The 24,493-nt window shown below is 53.3% G+C and overlaps 9 protein-coding genes and 1 non-coding gene across 10 annotated transcripts; 5 read left to right on the forward strand and 5 right to left on the reverse strand.

The window, feature by feature from the left end:
• Positions 1-1,210: 1,210 nt before the first annotated feature.
• On the forward strand, positions 1,211-2,298 carry B0T23DRAFT_392735 (cytokine-induced anti-apoptosis inhibitor 1, Fe-S biogenesis-domain-containing protein; the record flags this gene model as incomplete). Its single annotated transcript, XM_062838024.1, has 2 exons — positions 1,211-2,132; positions 2,222-2,298. 2 exons carry the CDS (start codon positions 1,211-1,213, stop codon positions 2,296-2,298), a joined length of 999 nt encoding a protein of 332 aa, XP_062697858.1.
• Positions 2,299-2,720: 422 nt separating this feature from the next.
• On the reverse strand, positions 2,721-5,368 carry B0T23DRAFT_371820 (Alpha/Beta hydrolase protein). The gene is made up of 3 exons (XM_062836673.1): positions 4,859-5,368; positions 4,430-4,790; positions 2,721-4,375 (listed from the first exon to the last, which is right to left on the reverse strand). Exons 1-3 carry the CDS (start codon positions 5,044-5,046, stop codon positions 2,948-2,950), a joined length of 1,977 nt encoding a protein of 658 aa, XP_062697859.1. The 5' UTR covers positions 5,047-5,368; the 3' UTR covers positions 2,721-2,947.
• A 591-nt stretch (positions 5,369-5,959) lies between these two features.
• B0T23DRAFT_38426 (SAM-dependent RNA methyltransferase) lies at positions 5,960-7,563 on the forward strand. Its single transcript, XM_062837465.1, has 5 exons — positions 5,960-6,666; positions 6,744-6,761; positions 6,821-6,931; positions 7,064-7,182; positions 7,244-7,563. The coding sequence occupies exons 1-5, from the start codon at positions 6,348-6,350 to the stop codon at positions 7,298-7,300; spliced, it is 624 nt and encodes a 207-aa protein (XP_062697860.1). The 5' UTR covers positions 5,960-6,347; the 3' UTR covers positions 7,301-7,563.
• A 17-nt stretch (positions 7,564-7,580) lies between these two features.
• On the forward strand, positions 7,581-9,373 carry B0T23DRAFT_331144 (uncharacterized protein). The gene has a single exon (XM_062835719.1). The coding sequence runs from the start codon at positions 7,630-7,632 to the stop codon at positions 8,890-8,892; it is 1,263 nt and encodes a 420-aa protein (XP_062697861.1). The 5' UTR covers positions 7,581-7,629; the 3' UTR covers positions 8,893-9,373.
• Positions 9,292-12,985, reverse strand: B0T23DRAFT_371825 (Spc98 family-domain-containing protein). The gene is made up of 2 exons (XM_062836674.1): positions 12,538-12,985; positions 9,292-12,460 (listed from the first exon to the last, which is right to left on the reverse strand). The coding sequence occupies exons 1-2, from the start codon at positions 12,693-12,695 to the stop codon at positions 9,715-9,717; spliced, it is 2,904 nt and encodes a 967-aa protein (XP_062697862.1). The 5' UTR covers positions 12,696-12,985; the 3' UTR covers positions 9,292-9,714.
• B0T23DRAFT_t37 lies at positions 9,293-9,381 on the reverse strand. Its single transcript has one exon. It is a non-coding gene; the product is annotated as a tRNA-Phe (tRNA).
• Positions 12,986-13,460: 475 nt separating the features above from the next.
• Positions 13,461-15,439, forward strand: B0T23DRAFT_38475 (transcriptional regulator of RNA polII, SAGA, subunit-domain-containing protein). The gene is made up of 4 exons (XM_062837490.1): positions 13,461-13,997; positions 14,062-14,351; positions 14,410-14,518; positions 14,582-15,439. The coding sequence occupies exons 1-4, from the start codon at positions 13,769-13,771 to the stop codon at positions 15,325-15,327; spliced, it is 1,374 nt and encodes a 457-aa protein (XP_062697863.1). The 5' UTR covers positions 13,461-13,768; the 3' UTR covers positions 15,328-15,439.
• Positions 15,440-16,098: 659 nt separating this feature from the next.
• B0T23DRAFT_435719 (MRC1-like domain-containing protein) lies at positions 16,099-21,056 on the forward strand. The gene is made up of 3 exons (XM_062840540.1): positions 16,099-18,422; positions 18,515-19,561; positions 19,614-21,056. Exons 1-3 carry the CDS (start codon positions 16,300-16,302, stop codon positions 20,713-20,715), a joined length of 4,272 nt encoding a protein of 1,423 aa, XP_062697864.1. The 5' UTR covers positions 16,099-16,299; the 3' UTR covers positions 20,716-21,056.
• Positions 21,057-21,442: 386 nt separating this feature from the next.
• Positions 21,443-21,812, reverse strand: B0T23DRAFT_392742 (uncharacterized protein; the record flags this gene model as incomplete). The annotated part of the gene is made up of 2 exons (XM_062838025.1): positions 21,443-21,517; positions 21,570-21,812. The coding sequence occupies 2 exons, from the start codon at positions 21,810-21,812 to the stop codon at positions 21,443-21,445; spliced, it is 318 nt and encodes a 105-aa protein (XP_062697865.1).
• Positions 21,813-22,180: 368 nt separating this feature from the next.
• On the reverse strand, positions 22,181-24,256 carry B0T23DRAFT_351268 (MFS general substrate transporter; the record flags this gene model as incomplete). Its single annotated transcript, XM_062836072.1, has 3 exons — positions 22,181-22,925; positions 22,995-23,922; positions 23,986-24,256. The coding sequence occupies 3 exons, from the start codon at positions 24,254-24,256 to the stop codon at positions 22,316-22,318; spliced, it is 1,809 nt and encodes a 602-aa protein (XP_062697866.1). The 3' UTR covers positions 22,181-22,315.
• Positions 24,257-24,493: the final 237 nt, after the last annotated feature.

Raw genomic sequence — 24,493 nt, forward strand, 5'->3', positions numbered from 1 at the left:
CAGGCAACCCAACTCGGACCCTTCAATGACTCAACTGGGGACTGTGTCGACAACTTCGTCATCGAAGGGTCCAGAACTCGATACAGCCTCAACACCAGCCATTTTATCCTCGGGACATGAACCATGTCTTTAGTCACCAGCTGAAATGGACAAGCTGTCCAAAACGTATTTCGCCTTGACGTGGAAATATCATCAGATAGACCCTCATATTAACACTTGGGCAGATGCCGTTGTGTACCACAGTAGATATGGCATCGCGACTTCTCGTCCATCCCTCTATATTCCGATGGTATGATTCCTTCCTGGCGCTATGCTTGAGGAGGACAAGTGTCTAGGTAGTGTAGAGGTCTCAAAGCAGTGCACTACGCCAACGATCAAACCAGGGTGAGAGAGTCTTCAATTCTATGCCGTACCTGGATATCCCCGACAATGCAACGGCGGACCGCGGACCTGAGCTGAACGGGAGATCAAGTGGCATGATGTCGGCCGGGGATCTCTCCCGACCTGCCACCGCATGATGCGAAAGGGGAAACAACGCTCACTGCAAGATATATATATATATATATATATAAACCATTTGAACCTATACAGCCCTTCTCATAGAACCAACGAAATGGCCAACTCACTTTCACATTCCGGCAGTGTGCTTTCGTCGTACGGTTGTCGGTCAAAGCAACTCCGTTTTTGGGGCTGTCCGACATCGGCAAATCCGCCCGAGAGCCATTGCAGTGTGGTTCAGTCAGTGAATCGATGTCACCATCTCACTCAGCTGTTAAGCCAACACTGTCTGCTGACTAAATTCGCACGCACTATTTGCGCTGACTTCTCGGCCAATGCACAGTTTTTAATCCAATTCGCACATGAGGATCCGTAGTGGCGAAAGATTTGTAATGCAGATCTTACATTTCGTTGTCGAAACCTGCAGGCCCAAAATCTCTACACTGTGTATTTCTAATCGAATGCATATCAAATTGTTGCAATCCACCATCACATCGCTGTTTGTCTTATCGGAGAATCGACTGTATTCTCAATCTTGCAATTCCGCGGGACCAGAAGAGACAGAGACTCGATCTCGCCGACAACAATAACAACAAAAGACTCGTACATTTTCGTTTTCTTTTTCCCAATTCGCTGCCCCGAGTAGCAGCCAGACAGGGCACCGCATTGTTTCATCTTCCCCAGACGAACGACCCCGCCATCATCCACCACCATGTCGCCCATAACTCTCGATCTCACATCCGACTTCAACCCCGCCAACACCACGGGCGCGGGGTCGTCGTCGTCGCAACCCAGAACCCTCCTCGTTGCGCCGCCCTCGGTCGCCTCCCACGAGGAGCGCATCAGCGCCCTCTTCTCCACCTACCCCCGCGAGACCACCGACCTGCACATGCTCGACCGACTCGCCGCCGGTCTCGTCACCCTCCCCGCATCCACCTACGACCTGATCCTCGTTTTGACCGACCCGGACGGCAGCCGTCATGCCGAAGCCTCGGCCCTGCTCAGTAACCGCGCCGTGTGGTCCCTTCTCGTCCCCGCCCTCAAGGCCGGCGGCAATCTGCGCAGCGAAGATGGCACCCTCGGCACAAACACCGCTACCCCTGAGGCCCGTGAGGCCGTGCTAGCCGGTCTCGTCGCCGGCGCCGATGGCTTCACCAAGCCCGACTACGCCGAGGAGGAAGCCGTGCCGTTGCGTTTTGGCCTCAAGAGGAAGACCAACCCCAACTCCGTTGTTGCGCCCATCCAGCCCGTCGCCCAAGTCGTCACTGCCGCCCCAGCCGGCGTCGGTTTCGTCACGCTCGATTTGAACGACGATCTCGATCTCGACGACGACGACGACGACGACGTGATTGACGAGGACACACTCCTCACGGAAGCGGACCTGCGCCGCCCCATCCAGCAGCCGCCCGAGTGCCAGCCCAAGCCGGGCAAGAAGAGGAGGGCGTGCAAGGACTGCACGTGTGGGCTGGCGGAGCGGCTGGAGGCGGAGGACAAGGCGCGCAGGGAGAAGGCGGACCAGGCGCTGAACACGCTCAAGCTCAAGAGCGAGGACTTGCTGGAGCTGGATCTGACGGTTCCCGGAAAGACGGGGAGCTGTGGTAGTTGTGCGTTGGGAGATGCTTTCAGGTGTGCTGGTATGTTGTCCTTCAGCTTCTCTTCCCTCCCAGCTTTGTCTTTTAGACAAGGAATAGAGAATGTATGGCTAACAAAAGTGTAAATACAGGCTGCCCATACCTAGGTCTCCCACCCTTCAAGGTCGGCGAGGAGGTGTCGATCCTCAACAACGTGCCGCAGTTGTGATGTGGGGGGAAAAGAAAAAACAGTTGGATGCCAAATGAGAAAGTGGAACGAAACAGTTCAGCGCCAAATTATCACCAGCATGAAAGGAAGGCCTGACACACGACGATTTCGCAACAAGATACCCGGCTATGAAATTTGCTTTTTTAGATTCAGGATAGATATACGTCCTGAGATGCTTTTTTTTCTTCTTCTTTTTACGTTAGTTGCATTATGATAGTCTTCACATCGATGCTTTTCGGGTCAAATCTGATTCACAAAAAAGTGTTCTTCACCGTGTATGGTCCCTCCTGATTAAAGGGACACAGGATTTGCAATCATGGAAAAGAGGTGTTGATGTCTTTACGTCAATTTGGAATGGTTCAATGTGCAGATCAGTCTCAAGATAAGAGGGTACACAAATTGCCTGAAGCCTTAACATCACGTCTTCGTGACTTGTGTTTTTATGTAATGGTATTGTATGGCGCGCTGAGGTTAGATGCCTGTGTATATAGTAGTACCGTTGGTCCTGTGCGCATATGTATGGTGTTTTCTGTATCAAGAATTACCCAATCCAAAACTCGTACCAGCTTGCCTGCCAAGGATATCAGAAACGCCAAAAGTCTATAAGAATAACCAAGTCAACATTTCACCCAAAGCTACCACTAACTTATCACGACCTCCCCCCAGGCTGCCTACTAGAACTACCCTTCCCCGGTTTTTGCTCCTCCTCATCATCACTAGCGCCACCAATGCTATACCTACTATCCGCATGCGGGTCCTCCGGCTTGCTCAAATGCAAATCATCCAACTCGCTCTCGTCAAAATCCTGCGCTTCAACATCCCTCCTCCCGCTCCTCTTATTCCTGAAACCTGCCAATCCCTGACCCCTCGTCCTATCTCCGCTACCAAGATTTCCACGAGGTCCCGGGTTGGTAGAAATGCTATGTCTCTCGCCCGTAGCAACACCCATATACCCCTGCCCAGCAGTCTTTCTCCTGTCTTTCCAGACAAACCATCCCCACACGCCCGCAGCAACAATGACAATCACCAGAACCAGCTCGCCTGACTTGCGGTAGGCTTCCCACTTGGCCATCTCCAGCTTGGCCTTCTCGGCCGCTTGGTTGCTCGTGCTATTCCCTGCTGCGCCACCGACCGTCGTTTCGGGTAACTTCTCCCCGTCGAGCCTCGAGTCCGTGGGCTGTCCGCCAATGCTGCTGATATCCACGCCCATGAACCGATCCAGCATGTCGCGCGTGCGGCGGGGGTAATCGAAGGGAACCATGTGGCTGGAGTTGTAAAAGAGCACGTAGGTGAGGTTGCGCGCCTGCTGCCAGAAGCCGGCCGGTTCGCCTTCGAACGTCCAGTCGCGCCGCGTCGCCCAGGTTCCCGGGGTAAGTTCGAAGCCCTTGCCGCCGTTCCATTCCATGTTGGAGATCAAGGCTTCGGTGCCCAGGTGGTTGCAGATGAGGTCTTCGGCGCCGGAAAAGAGCAGGATGGGAACGCCGGCGGAGAGGATGTCGGGAAGCAAGGTGATGGACGGCTTGGTCTTGGGGTTGAAGTTCATGCCTACCTGGCCGTTGCATTCAGTCCAGCCGGTAGATTTGTTCTCGTTGATGTTGAGGGCCTTGATGACTTCCTTCTTGCGGAGGTAGGGGGTTACGCTCTTGAGGTCGGGGGGCCAGGCCATGCCGCACGAGGGGTAGTCGTCCTTCAGGCGGACGTCGTACATGTTGTAGCATTGGTTCTTGCCGCTGGCGCCGACGCCGCCAGCAGTCAGTTGGAGCATGTCTTGCAAAATAGCTTCGCATTCGGGGTAGTCGATCTTGTCGGGCTTGACGGCGATTTCCTTTTGGCAGATACGCTGTTGGATTTCGAGCTTGTTGGCGAGGTCGGTACCCTTCTTGACGATGCCCTTCTCGTAGGCGAACTGGAGGTAGGCGTCGTATTGCTCTTTGGGGGAAACCCAGCCGTTGCCGATGAGGAGGCCCGAGAGGTTCCATTTGCGATTGACGGGACCAGCGTTCTTGTTACGTTCAAGAATAGCTTGGGCGATGTAGGGAATGTGCTGACCGGCGTAAGACTCTCCGGCAATGTAAAGCTGAGAAATCGGTTAGACAGAACGAATCGAAGAGGTTCAGAGTGTGGCACCTACATCGTCATGCTCGTACTCTGGGAACAGAGCAAACCACCTCTCCAAAAAGGTAACAAAGTTGGCGGCCATCTCGGTCAGCTCGTGGATATAGGCGTTGGTGTCAACATAACTGAAGCCAGTACCGACGGGGTTGTCGACAAACAAGACGTTGGCGAACTCGTTCCATGCACCATCGTTGTATACCAAGGTGTTCTCGTCCTTCAGTCTGTATGGACCAATCTCCATCAATGCGCCATCCTCGGAACTGCAACCAGGACCACCATTTAGCCAGATGACGGTTCGTTGTTTGTTGGCGATATGTTTGTTCTGGAAGTGCCAAAAGAATAGGTTGCCGTTGTTGTCAGGGTTGACCTCGATATGTCTGGTTGTGAGAACATGTCAGCCTTGGTGTTCCCCAACATGTCGGTTTCGCAGCAACAGTGAACTTACCCGGCATGCATCTTCACCAGAGGACCATCTGGTGCGCCTGGTAGATCATGGACAAAGTAATCGGCGGAGCCAGCAGCGGCGACGAAGCTGGATGTCCATGACAGCGTGAAGGCCACGATCAGAGTCGACAGTCGTTTCCAGCTAGCCATAGACCGGCCAGCATTGGTGGCAGTGGTGGTGGCGGCCATGATCACCAACTGGACTCAAGTCGCTTGGGTTCAGTTGTGGTGGGTGGGATGGAGGAGGGGGACAATTGTCGTAAGTTTGGCTACCTATCACCACCAACCACGTTCATGGGGGAGGATAGAAGAGGGCCGACGGCAACGGCAAGAGTTGTAGGAACTTTTCGAGATGTTGCTCCGAGACAGCATCCATTCATGAAACGGTAAAGAGGGAATCTGTCCTTGGGACGGACGGACAATACAACGTGGGATGAATGCCACTGCGGCACGGATAGTGGCGTTCCATTTCAGCTAGACCTCACAGGGGGCAATCTCATTACAAGTAAGGGACCCTGTTAGTGGTATTGGGCGATCCCGGTATGCTAGCCTAACACATAGCTGGGGGGCCTGGTCTTTCCATGCAGTCACTCAGTCCATGCCTCGTGGATGGACGCGCAAGCCAGTTCCATTTTCCCTCCTTTGACTTTCCAACCTAAGCAATGTCGCTATCGAAAGATGACATTCTTTATGTCTATGTCTGCTATATTATAATGCTTCGAGAACTTGTCGTATAACTATGCAACTGTGGACAAAGTTCTAACTACACCCCAACTTACTCGCAATGAGAGCTTCCAAGGTTGTTTCCAGATCTTCAGGCACCGCATCTGGATGTGAATAAACAGCCCCTTATTCAGCCACTAACACGACTTGACAGAGTGTAAACCTCTTCGACAACTAACTTTACTCCCTGATGATTGACAAAGAGCAGCTTTAGAGGAAAACATCAGGCGAGAGTTTCTGAATCCGGATATCGGCAGGAACTGGACAGCCGCTCATAAAATCTGCCCAGACCTGAACAACCGAGCGATTGTCCGCGAGCACGACTCATCTCGGCAGTCAAGCGTGAGCTCCTCGTATATACGATTACATGTTCATCCACACTCTCCCCAGGTGTATGAGACAACAATTAGACATAACAATCAGACATGTACACGATCCTCCGGTCTGGACAGCCCCTACCGCCGGGACCTCTGCCGGAATGATGATATAAGACATTGCGGGGCCGGCTTCCGAGAACGGGCAAGGCAACCCGGGCCCGGATCGCCGAACTCGATCACCGTTACGGCATGTCTTGGCACGGAGAACCCCACCAAGCCATCAGCGAGCTCCACCAAGAAAATGTTAGTCTTGGCCTTGGAGATCGTCCAAACACTTACACACAAACTTAACCCTCACTTGGTCCTTTTGATATTCTTGAATATCTTGATCCCAGCACAACCTTTTGAGTCGGTTTTTGAATTCCTGCTTCAGCTACCGCTACCGTAGCAATGTCCGCCACCAAGAAGACCTACATCGTCGAGCACCTCGATGAGGAGCTGGGCCCCTGGTCCGAGCTCGAGTACCTCGCTATCGCCAAGGAATCGCAAGAGATCGGTTCCGAGTTCCATCTGACTTCCCTGCCCCAGGGCTTCAAGGTCCCCGAGGCCCTGGCCGCTGTGCCGGCCTTCAAGGCTGAGAACCGTGGTGTTGAGGAGATCTATGCTGCTGACAAGAGCAGGGTCTGCCTGCTTGATCCCGCGGCCAAGAAGGACTTGAGCCCTGAGGATGGCGAGACCTTTGATGTTTTCCTGTTTGGCGGTATTTTGGGTATGTCTTGTTCTTGCTCTTGCTCTGAGATGGAAAGTTCTTGACAATTGATGGATGCTGATTGCGTGGTGTTATAGGTGACGACCCCCCGAGAGGTAAACTCAGTCCCGGATATCGATCTCTTAGTGAAATTGGCTACTAACAAGCAAGACAGACAGAACTTCTGAGCTCCGCAAGAAGGGCTTCGAGGGTCGCCGTCTCGGCCCCGTGCAGATGACCACTGACACTGCTGTCCGTGTCACTCGTCTGGTTGTTGAGGGCAAGAGTAAGTTACTCTCAGACGGTTTCCTTGTCATTGGATTTCCTCACCTTCAGCTCTTTGTTCTCTCCACTGTTGCTCTTCAGCTTTTGAGACACACTCCGTTCCCGTTGCGGAATTGTCACTAACATTTCCCAGCCCCCGTCGACAAGATTCCCTACGTCGACCACCCCGAGCTCAAGTTCAGCGAGCACGAGAGCACACAGATGCCCTTCCGCTATGTCACTGACAAGGAGGGCAAGCCAATTATGCCTGCGGTAAGTCCTTGCAAAGAAGTCGTTGACGAATGGAGGAAACATATAACTAACTGTTGAACAGGGCATGGTCGAGTTGATCAAGAAAGACTCGGACAAGGCTATTGACGACATGTTCTAAGTTTCATGCCTTGGATACCAATGAAGAAAAGATAGAGTATATACCCAACCAGAATCTGTTTATATGTTGCCCCTTGACTTTCCTGGAGGAAGTGTTATCAGACTTCGGCCAGCTGTTGAGCTCGATATCTTCTCGTATAACATGAACGAGCTTCAGCTACCTATAAGCACCCCGAGCGGGGTTATTCCGTGTCCTGTTATCTTATCAAACGCTGTCTAACCCCGCTGGGTATAAATCGAGGTCTAGAGGTATAGTTAACTCGATTAACGACCCAGGTTCTGATATCTCGACAGCTTCTCGCTTATATCCCTCTGTCAACCCAGTCCTTCATGACGAGCACTCCAACACCTTCACAGAACCTCACACGAACCAACACCACCAAAATGACAATCCCAAAACTCGACATCTACCCGCCCCTCATTAACACCCCCTGTCCTGCAGCAACGACACTCGAGGACCTCCTCATCCTCTGGAACTGTCCTTCCACCGGCGCCATAACCACCCGCACCTCACTCCCCTCCGGTTTCCCCCACGACGACACCAAGAACCTCTACGTCTTCTATGACTCCTCCTCCCACACCGTTTCATCTTCTACCAACCCTTCTTCCCCCTCATCAGCAACTCCCACTCACAACGCGACCCTCAACTCCCTCGGCTACAGCCCTTTACCTCTCCAAACCTACCTCAACTTTATACAGACCATTACCACGTTCCATCCTCCTCCTCCTCCTCCCAACAACAACAACAATGGTCGCAGCAGCAGCAGGAGTAAAACAATCATCATCTCCGTCACCGGTTCCGCAGAGGACGTAGCCCAATGTTACCTGCACATTGCCCGTCTCCAATCGGTATTATTTCTTTCCACTTCTCTTTCTTTTGGGGTAAAAGTGGCAATGGAAATCAACCTCTCGTGCCCCAACATCCCGCACCATCCGCCTCCCGCTTACTCCCGCGACGCGCTGATCCGTTACCTCGATTCCCTCGCTGGCGCCATCAAGGCTGCGGAAGCTGAGGGCCTACCCAGAATTCCAGTGGGATTGAAGACGCCGCCGTATACCTACGAGACGCAGTTCCTGGGGTTGATGGAGGCTTTGGAGGTTTCGGCTTCTGCGTCGGGGGCGGCTTCGCTTTCAACTTCGACGAGGAACGAAAAGGAAAAGCAGGAAGAAGAAGAAGAAGAAGAAGAAGAAGAAGAAAACAAAGAACCACAATGTCCAATCAGTTTCATCACAGCAACCAACACCCTCGGCAGTTGTCTTGCTTTTACAGCTTTTACACCTTCCACAAAGGACTCTACCTACAGTCAAGAAGCATTACCAACCGAGTTGGGAACAGGCGGACTAGCAGGGGCGCCGTTACATCCGTTGGCATTGGGGAATGTCAAGACTCTGAGAAAAATGTTGGATGAAAGGGTAGAAAAGCTGGGGCATCAAATACAAGTAATTGGGGTGGGAGGGGTGCTAGATGCACAGGGGTATAGGAGGATGAGGATGGCGGGCGCGGATGTGGTTGGGTTGGCGAGTGGGTTGTTGTTGAAGGGGGTAAAAGTTTTTGAGGAGATTGAGAAGGGCGTGGGAGAGGGTGGGTGGTAGTGAGTGAATGAGGTTGTGCGATGAAATGGAAGAGAGGAAGAGAGGATGGGATGATAAGCAAGGTGTGTGGAATTAAAGATAAGAGCCGAGGGTACAGAAACAGGGTAAGCATAATATCTTGTGTGATAGCAGCAAGCGTTTATGGAGAGAGAGTTTAAAAGGGGGTGGGGGAAGATGCAAGAGGATTATCTGGTATACAACAACTTTCCGTCTTGTCTTTCTCTGACTTTGGTTTGCAAATCAAGTTTTTTCGGTGGTTAAAAGTACTTATTCCTTCAAAATCTCCTCCAGTCAGCCACATAGCAAGATCGAAATGCCGTCCGAAAAGAAAGACGTTTCGTGTCTACATCAAACAAAAAGAAAGAGACAAGATGGGCAAAATGTAAAAAAGAGATTGCGTTGCGGTTTGTGTGGATCGAACACACGACCTTCAGATTTATGAGTGAAGTGGACTTCAGTCTGACGCTCTCCCAACTGAGCTAAACCCGCTTTGATGGGTGAGTATGCTTTATGTTCCACATAAGTAACCACCCAGCATCCAGGTTTCTGTCTCCTCGATGTCGAAGCCATTACCAATGTCTTTGCCGTCAAATACGCCTTAGGCTTTGGCTAAATATGATTTAGTCAGTAGGTTAATGCTCGGTCACGATAGGTCCACAAATTGTCAACCGTTCTTCCAATGTTCGCTATCATGTCCGGTTTCATTCCCCGCGGTACTTCCCATCCTACAACTAGTGGTATACCTATTATCTGTCGTCACCGGTTCCGGTACAAATACCTTGGTCCCCTACTCGACTCGCTCGTGTCAGATCCACATGCCGCCTAGGCCTTCGAGGTATCTGTCCCACGAAAAGTCGTCCCTCCTCCCGCAACACCTTGCCCACCACTCCCCCCAGCCTGAGATTGTCCCTGAGCGCCCACTACCGACGATGCCCCCGAAGCGACAGAGGCAGCTCCACCAGTGGGGACGGCACTTGACGAGGTCTTCGTCTTCCTCCTCACAGGTTGATACACATCATTGAAATTCATCGACACTCCCAAGAATCGCATGTCCACATCCGGCTGGTACGCCAAATCTCCCAAGAGGATTTGCAACCTGGTCTTGAAGTTGGCGCCCAATTGCTTCAACCGGTCCTGCAACGCTGGGAACTCGCTCTTAACTGATCCCGCGTCACTGGTCGCCGCGGCGTCGAAGTACTCGTATGGCGGATCGAGATCCATCGAGTCAGCCATGGACGACGCAGCTTGGGAATCGGCTCGGTCTCGCGTCGTGGTTCGGGTGCTCCCGCCGCGGTGCGAGTAGATCAGCCCGGCTGTCTCCTTCTCCTGACGTCTCGTAAAGTCGGAGACGGACCAGCTGTAAAGACCGTCTACGCTGTCTCTGTAGGCGAGCATTATCCGGAGCAGCTCGCTTAGCTGGACCATGTAGGAGTTACGATCTTCGTCGGTCGTGGAAGATGCTGAGACAGGGTCGCCTGTCTGCGGGTACTGTCGTCGTTTGGCACCGAGTAGACCCTTATGTGTGATAGATGTGAGGTATTTGGTATGGGCAGTTATTAGATCGTCGAGCGTGCAGTTCTCCTTGTGAATGTTCTTTTGCAGTTCGGTCCAACTGCTTTCAATGACCTCGAAGAGGATGTAGTACTGTAATTGGCCGACAAAATGGACCATCTCGGCGAGGACGCCCCGGGTGCTCTTCCATGTCTGAAGCACCGTTTCGTCCGACGTCTGGAGAACGCCGCGGGCGCCAGTCATACACTTGCGCCAGGTCGAGGCCAGGGCAAACTCGACACGCTTGATACGCCAAAGGAAGTTGAAGACTTTGAGGTACTGTCGATTGCCCCACTCGGTAACAACGACGTCCACGGGCGCGTCAATCTTGTACTCGAGCGTGAAGCAGTCCCAGCCGATATCACCATGGCTAAGCTGAAGCATACGAGCATCCAGGCGATTGGTGATTTCTGGATCATCATATTGAGCGTTCGAGCCTCGGATGGCATGCTCAAGCTGCGCAGTGAGTGTATGTCGATATTGGGCGCCCGCTGGCCGATCTAGGTTAGGAGCCAACGACTCCATCAGCAGGGCAATAAAATCACCCTGCCCCAGCAGAATATACCGCTTTAGCGCCTCTAGATGATCAAAAACACGAAATTGATCATTTAGGAGGCGCATAAGATGGCTCATGGTCTCCCTGTGTGCCTCGTCAATCCAGGCTTCTAGGGTAGCTGTGTCACCATACTTGAGCTCCCTGGACGCATTTTTACTGTAGTCCTCGACCCATTTGTGATCACCACAGCTGTGACGGATGAAGTTGAGGGACTTTCCGATGAGGAAAACCTTGTCAGCAAAGTTGCGTGTGATAATACTCGGAACCATGTCCTCAACAAGCTCATACTTGGAGTTCCAGACACTCATTTGGCCCTTAGCTTTGGCGTCTTTCCTCTCCTCATCGAGGGGGTTCTGTTCCCGAACGAAGAACTCCATATGGGGATCGAGGAGCTCTCCGTCATAAATCCAGCGGCGTAGGATATCGTAGAATGGGCGGGTGACGTCAACAAGCAAGCGCTCAGCAAAAGCAGCTACGACGGGATCGCCGTGTGAAGACGAGAAGCTGTGAATCAGGGTGATCAGTTGCCCACCATGCTTATTCTTGCTCTCCTCGGCAATCAGAGACATGAGGCGCAAGCCCATAGTAGCCTCACGGGTCCATACCACGCATCGCTTGAGCGTAACGCCCGTTTTTCCAATGCCACCACGGGGAGCAGACTCGTCAAGCTCAGAGAGAGCGCGGCGAATTTGGGTCTCCAGGGTAGCCACCAGAGTCAAATATGACCGAAGCTCCTTGCTGATGGCAGCCCGTAGACTCTGGCCCAGTAATCCATTTGCCGGCGTTTTGGTAAACTCGTTCAGTCCTCGGTAAAGAAGCGAAGGCTCAGCCAGTGTGTTGAGAAGAGAGATGATGGGGATAGGAAGCGTTGGTGGTAGCCTCAGCGTTGTGTCGTTGAGAAAGGGGAGAGTTGCCGATGAGAGGCCCTGAAGGGTGAAGGGCAGATCCCTTAACAAGGCCGGCTCCGAAGGGTCGTGCGCCACATCCCTTTCGTCTCTTGAAGCAGGACCAGCCTGGTGACTCTGGGTAGGCGTCTGACCTTGGTCTCGACCACGTCTTGGCCTTTCTGGGGGGAGATTGTGAGAGCCTTCGGGAGAGGGGGCATCCTCCATGACCTCCTCATCCTGAACCTCGTCATATGCCGGGATCCTGGGTTCGGCAGGCCATGCTGACGGCTGGGGAGGTGTTTGCGCCTGGATCTGGGGGTGAAACTGAGGGTCGAAATGAGGTTGCTGTCGGGCAAGCGGACTTGACGGGAGGGGCTCATTGGGATCTGGCGAGTCCGAGAGCTGGTATAGAAAGTAGAGGATGGCCCACTTTTGGTTGAGCACCGGGAGGGAGAGTAGTCGGGTGTAGAGGTGGGAGAAGCGCAGTGCCTGGGTTGGGTTTCCCTGGATCAGTTTTCTCTTGATCAAGTCGGAGGCATTGTTGACGTCGGCATCGTAGCTTGGCGAGGAGGGTCTGGTTTGGGGAGAAAGGCAGAGAGAGTTAGCAATGTTTGTTTTGTTGTTGTCCGTTGCTGGAGCAATCCTCCTTACTGTTCGAGAAGAGCCTTGACGGCTGAGGCATAGTCGTCGTGTCGAAGCTCGGCGGTCTGGTCGTCGTCGTAGGGGTTTTCGGGGATCAGGTGGGCTATGAGGCTGTCGATGGCGCTGGAGATCTTCTGGGCTCGGTGTTCCTGCTGTCGGCTAGCCATTGTTGCATTGTCTGGGGGCGGGTGGAATTGGCGGCGTCCAGTTGTATGCCCATCACATCTTTTTTTTCTCCGTCCTTTGGTTCTTCAGGTTTCGTTTGCTTGCTCGAATTTCGTAACACAAATGATGCAAAGTGGTAGCGCAGGTGGGTTTGGTTTGGTTTGGTTTGAGGGGTGTTGCCGGCCGGAGAGGGGACGGGACGCGCTACAAGACGCGACAGACGGTGATGGTGTTGATCTTCCACTTGTTGTTTGTTGGAAACTTGGTACTGAACCTGGGCTACCTAGGTAAGTTGCACTTGGTGACCATGGTGGTTCTTTCCAGCGCTCCCACGGCAGTTCCCTGAACGGTTAAACACACTGCCCTGCCCGGTTGTAGGCGGCAGGCACCTCAGTACCACCCGGGCCCCCAACAACGGGCGCCTGGGCTCAATAGTTCCATGTTGCGCCTGTACCTAGGTTAATTTAGCGTGCATCTTTCAGCGCTCTTTTCAGAACTCTTTCGCAAAGTCCAACAACCCGGAAAGTGACTTGACCACCAAAGGAGGAGCAGCGAACTCCCGTGGCTCTCGATTCAGACTTCCAACCGTCCAACAACCAGCCTTTGTCGATCTGATACGCCAATCCATTTGTCGACGACAGGATGCTCAATCCATCAGTCTAAGCCCATATTTGCCATCTCATAGTGTTGGCCGACGGTTTTAGGCCCAGATGATCATATTCCCGCGTCGCAATTGTGCTGTTGCTTCGCACGCGACTGTCCGGGACTGACGCCATTCGCAGGCAGGGGCTTCATATTCCAAGGGAAGCGCCCATTACCAACGAGAAGAGTCCTTGCTCGCAAGGAGGGAAACCATTATCAGCCTCAACTTTCTTCTGCTTGGGGGAGTGGTCCGACCTCCCGAGGTTCTTTCTGGAGGACGCCAGGAATCATCCTTCTCCTTCTTCGCCGAGGTCACACACAGTCTGCCCTCCTCTTCCGGTTCCGGTTCCGGTCCCGGCCCGGATTTCGACCTCGACGGCATTTCCAGACCGACACATCTACAACCGCTCTGTGAAGAGCCACACCTGCCAACATGGTCGACATAAATCCCGCGGCCCTCAGTCGGCCATCCGTCAACATCTCGACTCCTATTCTAGCTACAAAATCCATCAATGTTTCCATTCCTCCATTACAAAAGCCAAAGACTAGCCAACTCATCCCGGCCCGCATTGACCTCGAACCTATCTATACTGCTCTCAGGGCAAACATTGGTCTAGAACAATGGACGGTCTACAAGGAAGCCGTTGGCAACTTTCTGCTTGGTTGGTTTCCCCTCAGACCGACTGCCCTCGACATGCCCCGGGACTAACAGATATCCTTTTGTAGGTCGCCTCAACCAAGCCGAGCTCAGCGCGCGCATCGACCCAATATTGGCCTCTCCCGATGGTACCAAAGAGCACCTTCATAACCAGCTCATCGCTGCTATATACGGAAATGTCACTCGAGAAATGCCTGACCAGGGCCTTGCGCCTTGGGTCAGCGCAAACGATAAACCCTCAACCAACACGTCGAGCAAGCCAGTGTCGGGTGATGCCGCCGAAAGACGGTTGAAGGGAGAGGTCATGCAACTTCCCAGCAGGGACAGAAGACGTATCAAAGACCTCGCCCACAACGACGTATGTGAAACACGACGCCAGCTTGTTTCGGCCGGACCACTAACAGCTTTTGATGCAGTTCGACCCCTACGAGTCCCTGTCTAGCGTGTTCATTGACCACTCCAGAAACAAGTCCATCAAGACTGCCGAGGTACCAGCAAGTGCCGCAGGAGGTCTCAGCCGGATGAGTAAGTTTTCGACTAGCCACGCGACGACAGGAGCGGTTACTAACCTTGCCTCTCTCTTTACAGACTACGATCTAGAAATCAGGAAACGATATGCACAGCCGCTGGCTGTCGAGTCCGGAGAGTTCCCCGATGTCAGCAACATCGAGGCCAAAATGCTTCCCATATGCTACGAGGCCGGCCTCTCGGGCGGACACGCGCCAGAAGCCGCCCAGTTCATGTCGATAGCCACGGAAACGTTCATCAAGCAAGTCATGTCCTCTATATTCAGCCGAACGAGGAGTAACGGCCCCGGAGACTCTGGTAACGCCGGTTTCGGAGCGGGTAACGCTTGGATTCAAACACACAAGTACCGACGCAAGTTGCAGAAGGAAGAAGAGGCTTTTCAGAGGGGCGAGGTAACACGCGATAAGAGCGGCCTGTTGCCCGTGGAAGCTAAAGCCGCCAGCGAGCGTGGGCCTCTGGGCATGGCGGATTTCCGCATAGCGCTGGAGATGGGTGACTGCGGACTAGCCAACTTTCCCATTGTCGCCAAGTCGGTCATCTACGACTACCGGGAAGGGGAGCTCGAAAACTGGGACGATCACACGTACATTGACGGGCGGGAAGTACGACCGACTAGCGACGGAGATGTGGAGATGGGCGGAATGGCGGCCAACGGCAAACCAGATGGGCCATTACCCAATGGCGTCAATCACGAGGATGCTATGGAACTTGACAACGACGATGATGACATGCCTTGGGAAGGCGCAGGCTCGGAGGATGGGGACTTTCTCAACAGCGTTTTGGATACATGCCTCGCCGTGGGCTAATACTTGGGGCACATACATGGGGGGATTCCATTTTACACAAAGGGCGACTGGCGTTACATAAGATGACTGGGCAGCTTTTTTCTCTGCATTCAACATACTCTGCGGCGGCGTTTTTCCCTTTGAAAAAGCACAGGTAGGTTGCTGCCTGAGTTTCTGACCTATGGGCATGTCACTTGTTACTATATGGTTCTTTGAGGAGTTGGAAAGGTGGTGAAGAGCACTGGATGCCGGATCCCTTTGCAGGAGAAAGAGACAGAGCGTTTATCTCTTTGGTTGTATTATTGGTCTTTTTTTCTTTTTTTCTTATTCTCTACCGACGATACCCGAAATCATCTTTGTCTTCTTGGCGCGTCTCTCTCGATGAATTGCAAGGGGTTCGAGCAAAGTGGTATTGGAAATGGTATGGCATAGGCTGCCACTACACAAGTACAGCGGGAAGTACCTACGGTTATGAAGTGTGCCTTTGGCCTTGTATCTGGCTACATTAGACCAAAAGCTAGATGATTCTCAGAAGAACCTGTCAATGTGTCATGGAGGCTTTGAGTCTGGTGTTAACACGATGATGTTGATGTATGTACATATGCATTCAGGGGTAATTGGGAACAAAGAGGCGCCAAATGTTTACTTTGGTCCAGGCTTGGCAATTTAACCCCTTAGTGAACCCTGCTGCAACCCTGCAGTGAAGCACTTTAGCGCGCTGAACTCGATCTGCACGACGCGCCCTGGGCCGCCATTTGACGCGTTTTCCCCACCATATCACAACCATTAACCCACTTTATCACTAAAAGATAGGTAGTGATGCGATAACTGAACCATACCACTTACACCACAAGGGAATACCTAGAGGTATCTCGCTCGTATCTCTTTATCCTCGTTCTCGAAATTACCTATTGCGGCCATTTCTGGAAGAGATCGTGATGCAGAAAACCCAACCTCGACACTAATACCCAAAACCTCACACCAGCGGCCACAATGGCTGCTTCGGCCTCGCCTTCGCCAGGACGCGCTTCCGGATCGCGTAGCGCAACACCGACATCGCCAGTCTTGAAGGCTGCTGACCAGTCAGATGTCAACATGTCTGATAGCTCCGACGAGGTGGATGAGGAGATCCTGCGACCAAGAGGCAGATTTGCTGCCGGAATGCAGTCAAAGAGCAACCCAGCTCCCGAATCAGAGTCCGAATCTGACCAAGAGATGAGAGATGATACCCCGAAGCGACCATCAGCGAACCCCCCTGTGACCAAGAGTCTCGTCCAAGATGACGATGACGAAGATGACGACGAGATTGTAATGACCCGCCCGAGAAAGCTACAGCAACGACAGCGAAAAAACACCGCGACACCCGAACCCAAGCCACGAGATGAACCCACCGCTGCCTCACCCGGCCTCTTCGTCTCTCCCGAGAAACAGACAGCCCAAGCGCCCGATTCCCCGGGCCTTTTTGTCTCCCCTGCGAAACCCTCGGGCCGTCCTGGAGATGGGCTAGCAAGCGACGATGAAGAGTTCCCCAGCATCAGCAACCTCCAGAAGAACCCTCGCTTCCAGGCACTTGTGGAGAAGAAGCGCAAAGAGCGCGAGGCCAGAGAAGCCGAAGAAGAACGACAGAAGACCGAACGACGGGCAGCAATGGCAGCTGACGACCGAATGTCCATGGATGAGGACGACGACAACAACATATCCGACGACGAGGGCGGCCGAAAGCTTACACAAAAGGCTGGTACAAAGAAGCCATCACAACGAAAGGCTAGCAAGAAGGCACTTGAGGAAATGCACAGGGAGACACAACGCATGGCAAGAGAGCTACAACTGGCACATGAACCCAAAGTCAAGAACAAGATCACCAAGGCCACACTATTTGAAAGGTTCAACTTTCGACCTGCTGGTGCCGCTGCTGCGACTACAGGAAAGCCAGCGAAAGAGTCTGTTGGGCCAGAGTCGCCGGCGACGTCACGGCCAAGTGATACAGAAAAGGTGCCAGAGAAGGAGACACCACCAAGCTCCCCTCCAGTGGGAAACAAGCAACCCGACAAGACAGTGGAAGAGCTCGCCACATCCACCGGCGACCTCCTCATACAAGAGAACTCGGACGGAGAACTGCCCACTTTCGAGCAAGCCCTCACTCAAAAGAAGAAGCTCGACAAGGGCAAAGGCAAAGCCACCGCCGCCGACTTCGAAGCCGAGGTCACCGCTTCCCTCCCCAAAGTAAAACGCAACGTCCGCGTCAAACTCCCGCTCCAACCATCCTCTATCCAAGCCAACACCATCTCCCTCGACGACGACGAAGATGATGACCTACAAGTCAAACCCCCAACTCGCAAGTCCAAGATCGACGCCATCTTTGACCGCGTCCCCCTCAACCAAACCCGCGAACCGCGTCCCCTCCAAGTCCTCCGCAAACTCGCCCACATCGACGACCCAGAGAAACTCCCCGCCGCTCCCCTGCCCAAAAACAAACAACACCTCTCCAAGCACCAGCCGCCTGCCATGACGCCTGGTGCGCTCGAGATGACGCTTATCCAGCGCGCCAGAGCGCAAGCCAAGCGCGAGCGTGAGGAGCACTTGGAGATGCTAAGAGCCAAGGGCGTGGTAGTCCTGACTGCCGAGGAGAGGGCGAAGGAGATGCAGGAGGCGGAGGATATTGTTGCCAGGGCGAGGAGGGAGGCGGAGGAGATTATGAAGAGGGAGAGGGAGGATGCGAAGGAGGAGAGGAGGAAGAGGAAGGAGAATGGGGAGGAGGATCCGTTGGGGTGGGATGATAGTGAAGATGATGATGAGAGTTATGTGGGAAGTGAAAAGGGGGATGATGACAAGGAAGAGCTGGAGGCAATTGAGCTTTCGGGGAGTGAAGAGGATGAGGAAGAAGAGGAAGGCGAAGGGGGGAATGAGGGTGAGGATGAGAATATGGCTGAGGCTGATCCGGCTGGCGCACTCTTTGATGAGAGCGCTGATGAGTCTGGGGAAGACAACGCCGATAAACAAGACGAGGACGAGGATGAGCTGCCTAGCACCAAAACTGTCCGCCGTCGGCCACGAAAACAGGTTGTTGTTCTCTGTGACGACGACGACGACGACGAGGAAGAGGGGGGGAGCAAGTCGTATCGTCTAAGCAGCGCATCGAAGAAACTCCCCGACCAAAGCAGCGTTTCCCCAAATCCCCAACATCAGCCTTGCGCTCCGGCTCTCCCAGCGTTCCCACCTCTGTCCTGCGTTCTGCGCGCAAGAGTTTCATCCCCGGCCTGCCAGTCCCTGTCGCCGGTCCGGCCGGTCTCGGCCTCACCCAAATCTTCGCCGGAACCATGGATGACAGCCAGCCCGGTTCTCCCTCCCAATTCGCCGGTAGTTCCCCCTCTCAACCTCGTCCGACCTTCGACATCGATCTCACCGACATCCCCGACTCCAACTTCTCCCAGACTGCGGGCCAGCAGCAGCCAGAAGACAATATGATCCTCGACAGCCAACCCTCCCTCCCTACTCGCCCGCAGGCCGCCAAAGACAAGGAGGAGGAGACCCAGGCGGCATTGGAAACCCAGGGCGTCCAGCTCGGCTTCTCCCAGTCCGAGTCGCAGATGCACGGCTTCGACAGCTTGCTGAACCACCCGGCGTTTAATATGACGCAAGGGTCGGAGCTGATTGAGCCGACGCAAGACCAGGGGTACAAGGATTATACCCCGTTGAAGCAGAGGTTTGTTGATGCGCCGTTGCCGCCGCATTCGACGGTTGAGACGGTATTAGTTGGTGGGAATAGGAGTAGTGGTTCGCTTATGACTGCCTCAAACTCGACGCCTGGTGGAAGCGGAAGTGCTGGTAGTGTTGGGGAGAATAGTCCGTCGGGAAAGAGGCCGTTGGGGAGGTTGAGAAGAAGGGGGGATGTGATTACTGGGTCTGCACTGTTCAATGCGTCGACTTTGGATGAGGAGGAGGAAGGAGACGGTGATGAGGAGATGAGGGATGCTCGTGACGATGATCGTGAGGCTGAGAAGGCCAAGTCGGCCTTTGAGAAGATGAAGAGAGCTGCGGAAAGGGAGAAGAGGAGGAAGGAGGCAAAGAAGAAGAGTAAGGCGAGGGAGATGGTGGAAGAGCAGGCTGAAGAGTCTGAGGATGAGTATGCGGGGTTGGGAGGCATAGATGGAGAGGGTAGTAGTGATGAGGAGGATGAGGAGTTGGTCAAAGAGATGATTGATGATGAGACGAAGGCTGGGGAGGGCGATGAGAGAAAGTTGGCTGCCTTTTATGCGTAAGTTGCCCCGAATATTCATGAGGTGGAAGTCAAGCTAACAAAAGGATAGTGACCGTGAACGTGCCTCGGACGAGAAGCAAGTCGAGAAGCTTTTCCATGATATCACCACGGGAATGCTCCGTCGCAAGCGCGCCCGCGGCGAAGGCGGCGACTGGGATGACCTCTCAGACGAGGACGACGGCGGCGAGGCCCGTCGCCGGATGAAGAGGCGACAGTTTGCCAAGATGCAGCGGGCTCTTTTGGCCGATGAGCGTATCAGCAAGGTCGCCGAGAACCCGAAAACGAAGGCGTTCCTCAAGTCCATCGAGGATCGCGGCAGCGACGATGAGATGGATTTCCTCTTTGGTCCCGCGGACAAGCCATCTTCAGTCATCCCGGCGACACAAGACTCGCAGTCCTCTAGTAAAGACCAGACCATCCCGGCTACCCAGCCGCAGACGACAACTTCCACGAATCCCCGCCGCACCAAGAGCGGTCGCAAACCAAGTAATCTGGGCGAAATCCGCGAGAGTTTGTCTAACCTTCTAGACGAACCACACACTTCCTCCGTCATCCCCGCCACCGTCCTCGGTTCCGACGAAGAAGAAGAGGATGAAGAAGACAGCATCCCCGCCACTCCCGGTAAGGAGAAGAATAACGCACCGCCATCTAAACCCGCTACCAACCCTCGCCGCACCGGCTCAGTAGCCATCGTGGACCGCATCTCCCTCAAACGCAACTCCTCTTCCACCTCTGCCGCCTCCACCTCTTCGACATCAAACCAATCCAAACTCGCCTTCGCTGCTCCTTCTTCATCCTTGTCTCAATCAGCATTCAAGGTCCCCGCCTTACTCCGTCGGGCTACCACCAACTCCTCTGCTGCCTCTTTATCTAGCACCACCACCACCACTCCTGGTCCCTCGGTATCCGTCTCTACGACGACCAACCCGTATACCAACAGCAAAGCGGCGGGCGCGAGTGGGTTTGGTGAGGATGTCAAGATTAAGCGGACGGCGGGCAAGATGTCGGGTATTAATTATTTTGCGCGAGAGAACGAGAGGAGGGCGAAGGTCGCGGAAGCGGAGACGAGGAGGCAGGCGAGGAGGTGGAAGGGGGTGGAAGGGAGGGGGGCAAGTGTGAGGGGTTTACTTGGGAAGAGGGAGTTTGAGTAGTTTCTTTTTTCTTCTTGCTGTCATGGAAAAGGAGGGATGGATGGATGGATGGGATATATACCTTGGGATAAAAGGGCTGTGGTGTTATTGTTGGATTATCAAGTACATACATAGCGTATATTGAATATGGGTTTTATGCTCTCATGGTATCCGTTGAGGGTGTTTAGGCATAATGGACTACATACTTTTGGCGTGACGGCTGGGTATGGATGTTGACCATAGGATTGACAAGGGTGCATTCTGTTACCATAGTTGCTATCCTCGTCCGGGACATAAAATTGATGAGATCAACCGACTTGGTTAGGTAAACTAGTCTGCTACCGCTTATTGAAATTTTTGAGAACAATCAGACCTAAGTTCCACAAACTACTGGAGGTAAGTAAACCTAATTCTCTTTGTTGAATGTCTAACGTTTTGTCATGCTACTATAACACGCACCAGCTTTAAAACAGGTGCCATCTTCAATACTATGTTCAACTCTACGGATGACTAAATGGACGGGAAGATTGTCTCTATCTTCGAAATTAGATTGGCTGTTCAAAAAGTATGCTGGGGCTTTTGCAAGAGTAGGTAGGTAGGTAAGGGCTAAAGAAGTAGCTAGGTAGGTAGTTTCGGAAAGGAGGCAGGAGAACATAAGGACCATCACTCATTTAATGATTTCGGCCTCGTTTCTAGTCTTAATGCTGGCAGTGCTGGGCTCACCCCTGAGGGCGACTTGTAGTTTCACTTACTCGAGGCCTCTGTAGGCTGCTTTGGTCGGTTCTCTTTGTGACTTGGATGTGTCTTCGGCTTCTGTAGTCGACTTTCGTGTTTTTTTTTTCTCTTCGTACATGCTTTTCCTGGTAATACCTTACCTTCGCCAACTGGGGTTGGGGAAGGTATCGACGTTGGTTGAAAAAGGCAAACGCAGCATCATCCATCACTATTCTTTTTGACTTGTGAATCATCCCGAGACCGACCTCCTCATCTTCCTCTTTCCTTTGTCGCAGGAGTTTTTGAGACTTGACTGATGATGATCCAGACACGAGGGCAGTGCCTTTGGGGGCAGCTATAATGGCGTGGAAGGGGGGTGCAAGTACAAACACCACCTCGCCCATCACGACTCGCGACCATCACTCCAAAATCATCCCACCTTCCTTCTCAACACCACCCTTTTCGCCACCGTAGCAAACATAGCAAGAACGGATTGGATCCAGGTGAGTTCCTCTCCGCGTGGATCTCGCATCTCCCTCACTAACATCTTCCGCGCAGATCTTCTAGTGCCGCAGCTATTATATAAGAACATCATATACCGAGGCCAACTAGCCGGTATCTTCACCTACCATACCATCCGAAATCAAACCTTCGTCCTCTACCCTAACTTTCATCTCTCCTCACATCTCCCCCTACCGACACCTTCATCGCCGGGAGAAGTGTAAATTTAAAGAGAGCTGTACAGTTTCGAGCTGCAAGTAATTTTAAAATATCAGAGACCACCGAAATTTGATGGGTAGTAGGTGTCTATTCTTTCTATATTTCCAAAAAAAGAGTCACAGATGCATGGCTTCTGTTCTAAGACACAGGATCTATCTCGTTATAGCACATCTAAAGTCTAAGTAGTCTATGCCTCCATCCTCCCATCATGTTCCGCGATCGCCTGCTCAATCTCTCTCTCCTCCTCCTTACTCACTCCCCCAGCCGTCCACCCCGTCCCCGCCTGTACCAACAACACAACCACACACAACGCCGCGGCGCTATGATAAAGTGTGCTCAACGCATGTTCATACCCACTGACTGAAACCAGCCTCTCTTCAACTGTCAAGAAGCCCTCCTGGTGCACTCTCGCCGGACTGCCCACCAAAACCGTAACCAACTTCTCCATCCTCTCTCTAGGCAGCCCTTCAATCATCTCAAATCCTCGATAGAGCGAAGCCCTCAGCTCCCGCCCAAAGATCCCGCCCCCAATCGCCGTGCCGGTACTGCCCGCAAATCCCCTAAAAGTAGCCAACAAGCCCGTCACGATAAAGTGTTCCCGGGCATGACTCAAATGCAGCAAATGCGCCATGGTATAATTCACCGCCGCGCCCGTCGCCAGCCCATTGACAAAAATCACCCCGACATACCACCCCATTTGCGTGGCAGCGTTACTCACCCACCCCATGGCCAGGATCGTCAAGCCAAAAATACCCATGGACACCAAGGAAGAGAACCAGTAGTCCTTGCTGCTGCTGCTGCTGCTGCTGCTGCTAGTATTTTGATGATGATGATCATCATCATCATCAGCGTGCTGTTGCCGCGACATGTGCAGCCAGCCCACCAGTAATCCACCCATGCCGAAACCGAGGTTGGTCGGAATCAGAATGGACCCCGCCAGCGCGGGACTGGCGCCATGCACGGCAAGCGCAAAGATGGGCGCATAGAAGAGCACGGTCCAGCGCGCCGACATGAAGCCTAGCTGCGAGAGGCAGGACAGCAAGATACCGCGAGACCGAAGGATCCGTAACGGGAGGATGGGGTCGCTGGCGAAGCGGGATTCGATCACCAGGAAGAGGCAGAAGGTGAGCAGAGACGAAAACAGCGGGGTATAGTGGATTCCTGTGCGGCCGGAGAGGGAGTAAAGCAATAGGACAATGGTGGTAGTCAGAGTGATGGCGCCCGCATAGTCGATTCCGCGCAGCTTTTGCAGGCTGGTCTTTTCCGCGTCCCCGGGAGATAGAGGTTGGCCGGTGGACAGGGAGGAGGGAATGCTGGCGTAGACTCCAAGGCCGCCGAGCAGAGCGAGGGGTGCTTGTGCCCAGAAGAGAGCGCGCCAGCCGATGATGGGCAACAAAACACCAAAGACAACAGCACCCGTGGACATGCCCACTGTGAAGCCGGCGTTGGTGAGGCCGATCCAGACGCCGCGGCGGCGCTTGCTGGTCAGTTGGATGACGAGGATCAAAGAAAGGGTCATGATCCCGCCGCCGCCGATGCCAACAAGGATTCGACCGAACAGGAAGACGAAAAGGGTGTGGGCTTGACTGGTAACGATTGCGCCTATAGTGAAGAAAAGGGACGAGACGAGGATCATAAGGCCCGGGGTGAAGATGGTGGAGAGTCGGCCGGTGAGGGGAGATATACAAGAGGAGCTGATGAGGTAAACACCGGTGAACCACATGGCTTGGTCGTAGGCGTCGAGATCGGTGGCGATGCTGCTTTGAACTGTGCTGATTCCAGACATGTTGCCCGCTTGTGGTGGTGTTAATGCCTGTCTCGTCGTGGTATAAACATGTTGATGTTTGAGAGACTTACCCTGAAGAAAGATGAGAACCCACATGCTCAGGGCAATGGAAAGACCCCGGGCAAATCCAATGGGCTTCTCATCTTGGGGTGGTGGTGGTGTTGGTGGTGGCCCATTACCGATGGTGTAGGAACTGGCTGTCTCGGAATTTAAAAGAGGGGTGGTTTCCGGAGCTGAAGCTGTGAGAGTTGGTGATGAGCTCATGTCGTTCTCATCGATGTCGACATTGTGATGACGGCGGTCGTGTACAGTTGTTTCGAAGACAGTTGTTTTAGAAAACATGGCGGTGACCTTTATTCTCTATGTTGTTGTTGTTGTATCAACCTTCATCAGCAAAGTGTTGTAGAGAAAAGGAAGATCACCTCGTTGAGGACATTGATCACAGAAAAGGAGGAAGAAACAATTACGACAAGGATCTGAGGAACAACATCTTCTGGAGCTGAAGTAACGGTGAAGTTGAGATTTCCGTTCCCTTAAAGCCCAACGTCATCAAAGGAACCCGCGTCCAAACGCGTTGTG

Source organism: Neurospora hispaniola (assembly GCF_033458365.1).
Source record: "Neurospora hispaniola strain FGSC 10403 chromosome Unknown B0T23scaffold_1, whole genome shotgun sequence".
NCBI lineage: Eukaryota > Fungi > Ascomycota > Sordariomycetes > Sordariales > Sordariaceae > Neurospora > Neurospora hispaniola.

Excerpts from the sequence above, each read along its gene's own strand:
- B0T23DRAFT_371820 (XM_062836673.1), bottom strand. The coding sequence starts at position 5,046 with ATGGCCGCCACCACCACTGCCACCAATGCTGGCCGGTCTATGGCTAGC. Across the intron at positions 4,791-4,858 it reads CTGGTGAAGATGCATGCCGG|ACATATCGAGGTCAACCCTG; the intron begins GTAAGTTCACTG and ends TCTCACAACCAG. Across the intron at positions 4,376-4,429 it reads CAGAGTACGAGCATGACGAT|CTTTACATTGCCGGAGAGTC; the intron begins GTAGGTGCCACA and ends CCGATTTCTCAG.
- B0T23DRAFT_38426 (XM_062837465.1), top strand. The coding sequence starts at position 6,348 with ATGTCCGCCACCAAGAAGACCTACATCGTCGAGCACCTCGATGAGGAG. Across the intron at positions 6,932-7,063 it reads TCTGGTTGTTGAGGGCAAGA|CCCCCGTCGACAAGATTCCC; the intron begins GTAAGTTACTCT and ends AACATTTCCCAG. Across the intron at positions 7,183-7,243 it reads GCAAGCCAATTATGCCTGCG|GGCATGGTCGAGTTGATCAA; the intron begins GTAAGTCCTTGC and ends ACTGTTGAACAG.
- B0T23DRAFT_331144 (XM_062835719.1), top strand. The coding sequence starts at position 7,630 with ATGACGAGCACTCCAACACCTTCACAGAACCTCACACGAACCAACACC.
- B0T23DRAFT_371825 (XM_062836674.1), bottom strand. The coding sequence starts at position 12,695 with ATGGCTAGCCGACAGCAGGAACACCGAGCCCAGAAGATCTCCAGCGCC. Across the intron at positions 12,461-12,537 it reads GTCAAGGCTCTTCTCGAACA|ACCCTCCTCGCCAAGCTACG; the intron begins GTAAGGAGGATT and ends TCCCCAAACCAG.
- B0T23DRAFT_38475 (XM_062837490.1), top strand. The coding sequence starts at position 13,769 with ATGGTCGACATAAATCCCGCGGCCCTCAGTCGGCCATCCGTCAACATC. Across the intron at positions 14,352-14,409 it reads AAGACCTCGCCCACAACGAC|TTCGACCCCTACGAGTCCCT; the intron begins GTATGTGAAACA and ends CTTTTGATGCAG. Across the intron at positions 14,519-14,581 it reads AGGAGGTCTCAGCCGGATGA|ACTACGATCTAGAAATCAGG; the intron begins GTAAGTTTTCGA and ends CTCTCTTTACAG.
- B0T23DRAFT_435719 (XM_062840540.1), top strand. The coding sequence starts at position 16,300 with ATGGCTGCTTCGGCCTCGCCTTCGCCAGGACGCGCTTCCGGATCGCGT. Across the intron at positions 18,423-18,514 it reads GAAGAGGGGGGGAGCAAGTC|CGTTCCCACCTCTGTCCTGC; the intron begins GTATCGTCTAAG and ends CGGCTCTCCCAG. Across the intron at positions 19,562-19,613 it reads AAGTTGGCTGCCTTTTATGC|TGACCGTGAACGTGCCTCGG; the intron begins GTAAGTTGCCCC and ends ACAAAAGGATAG.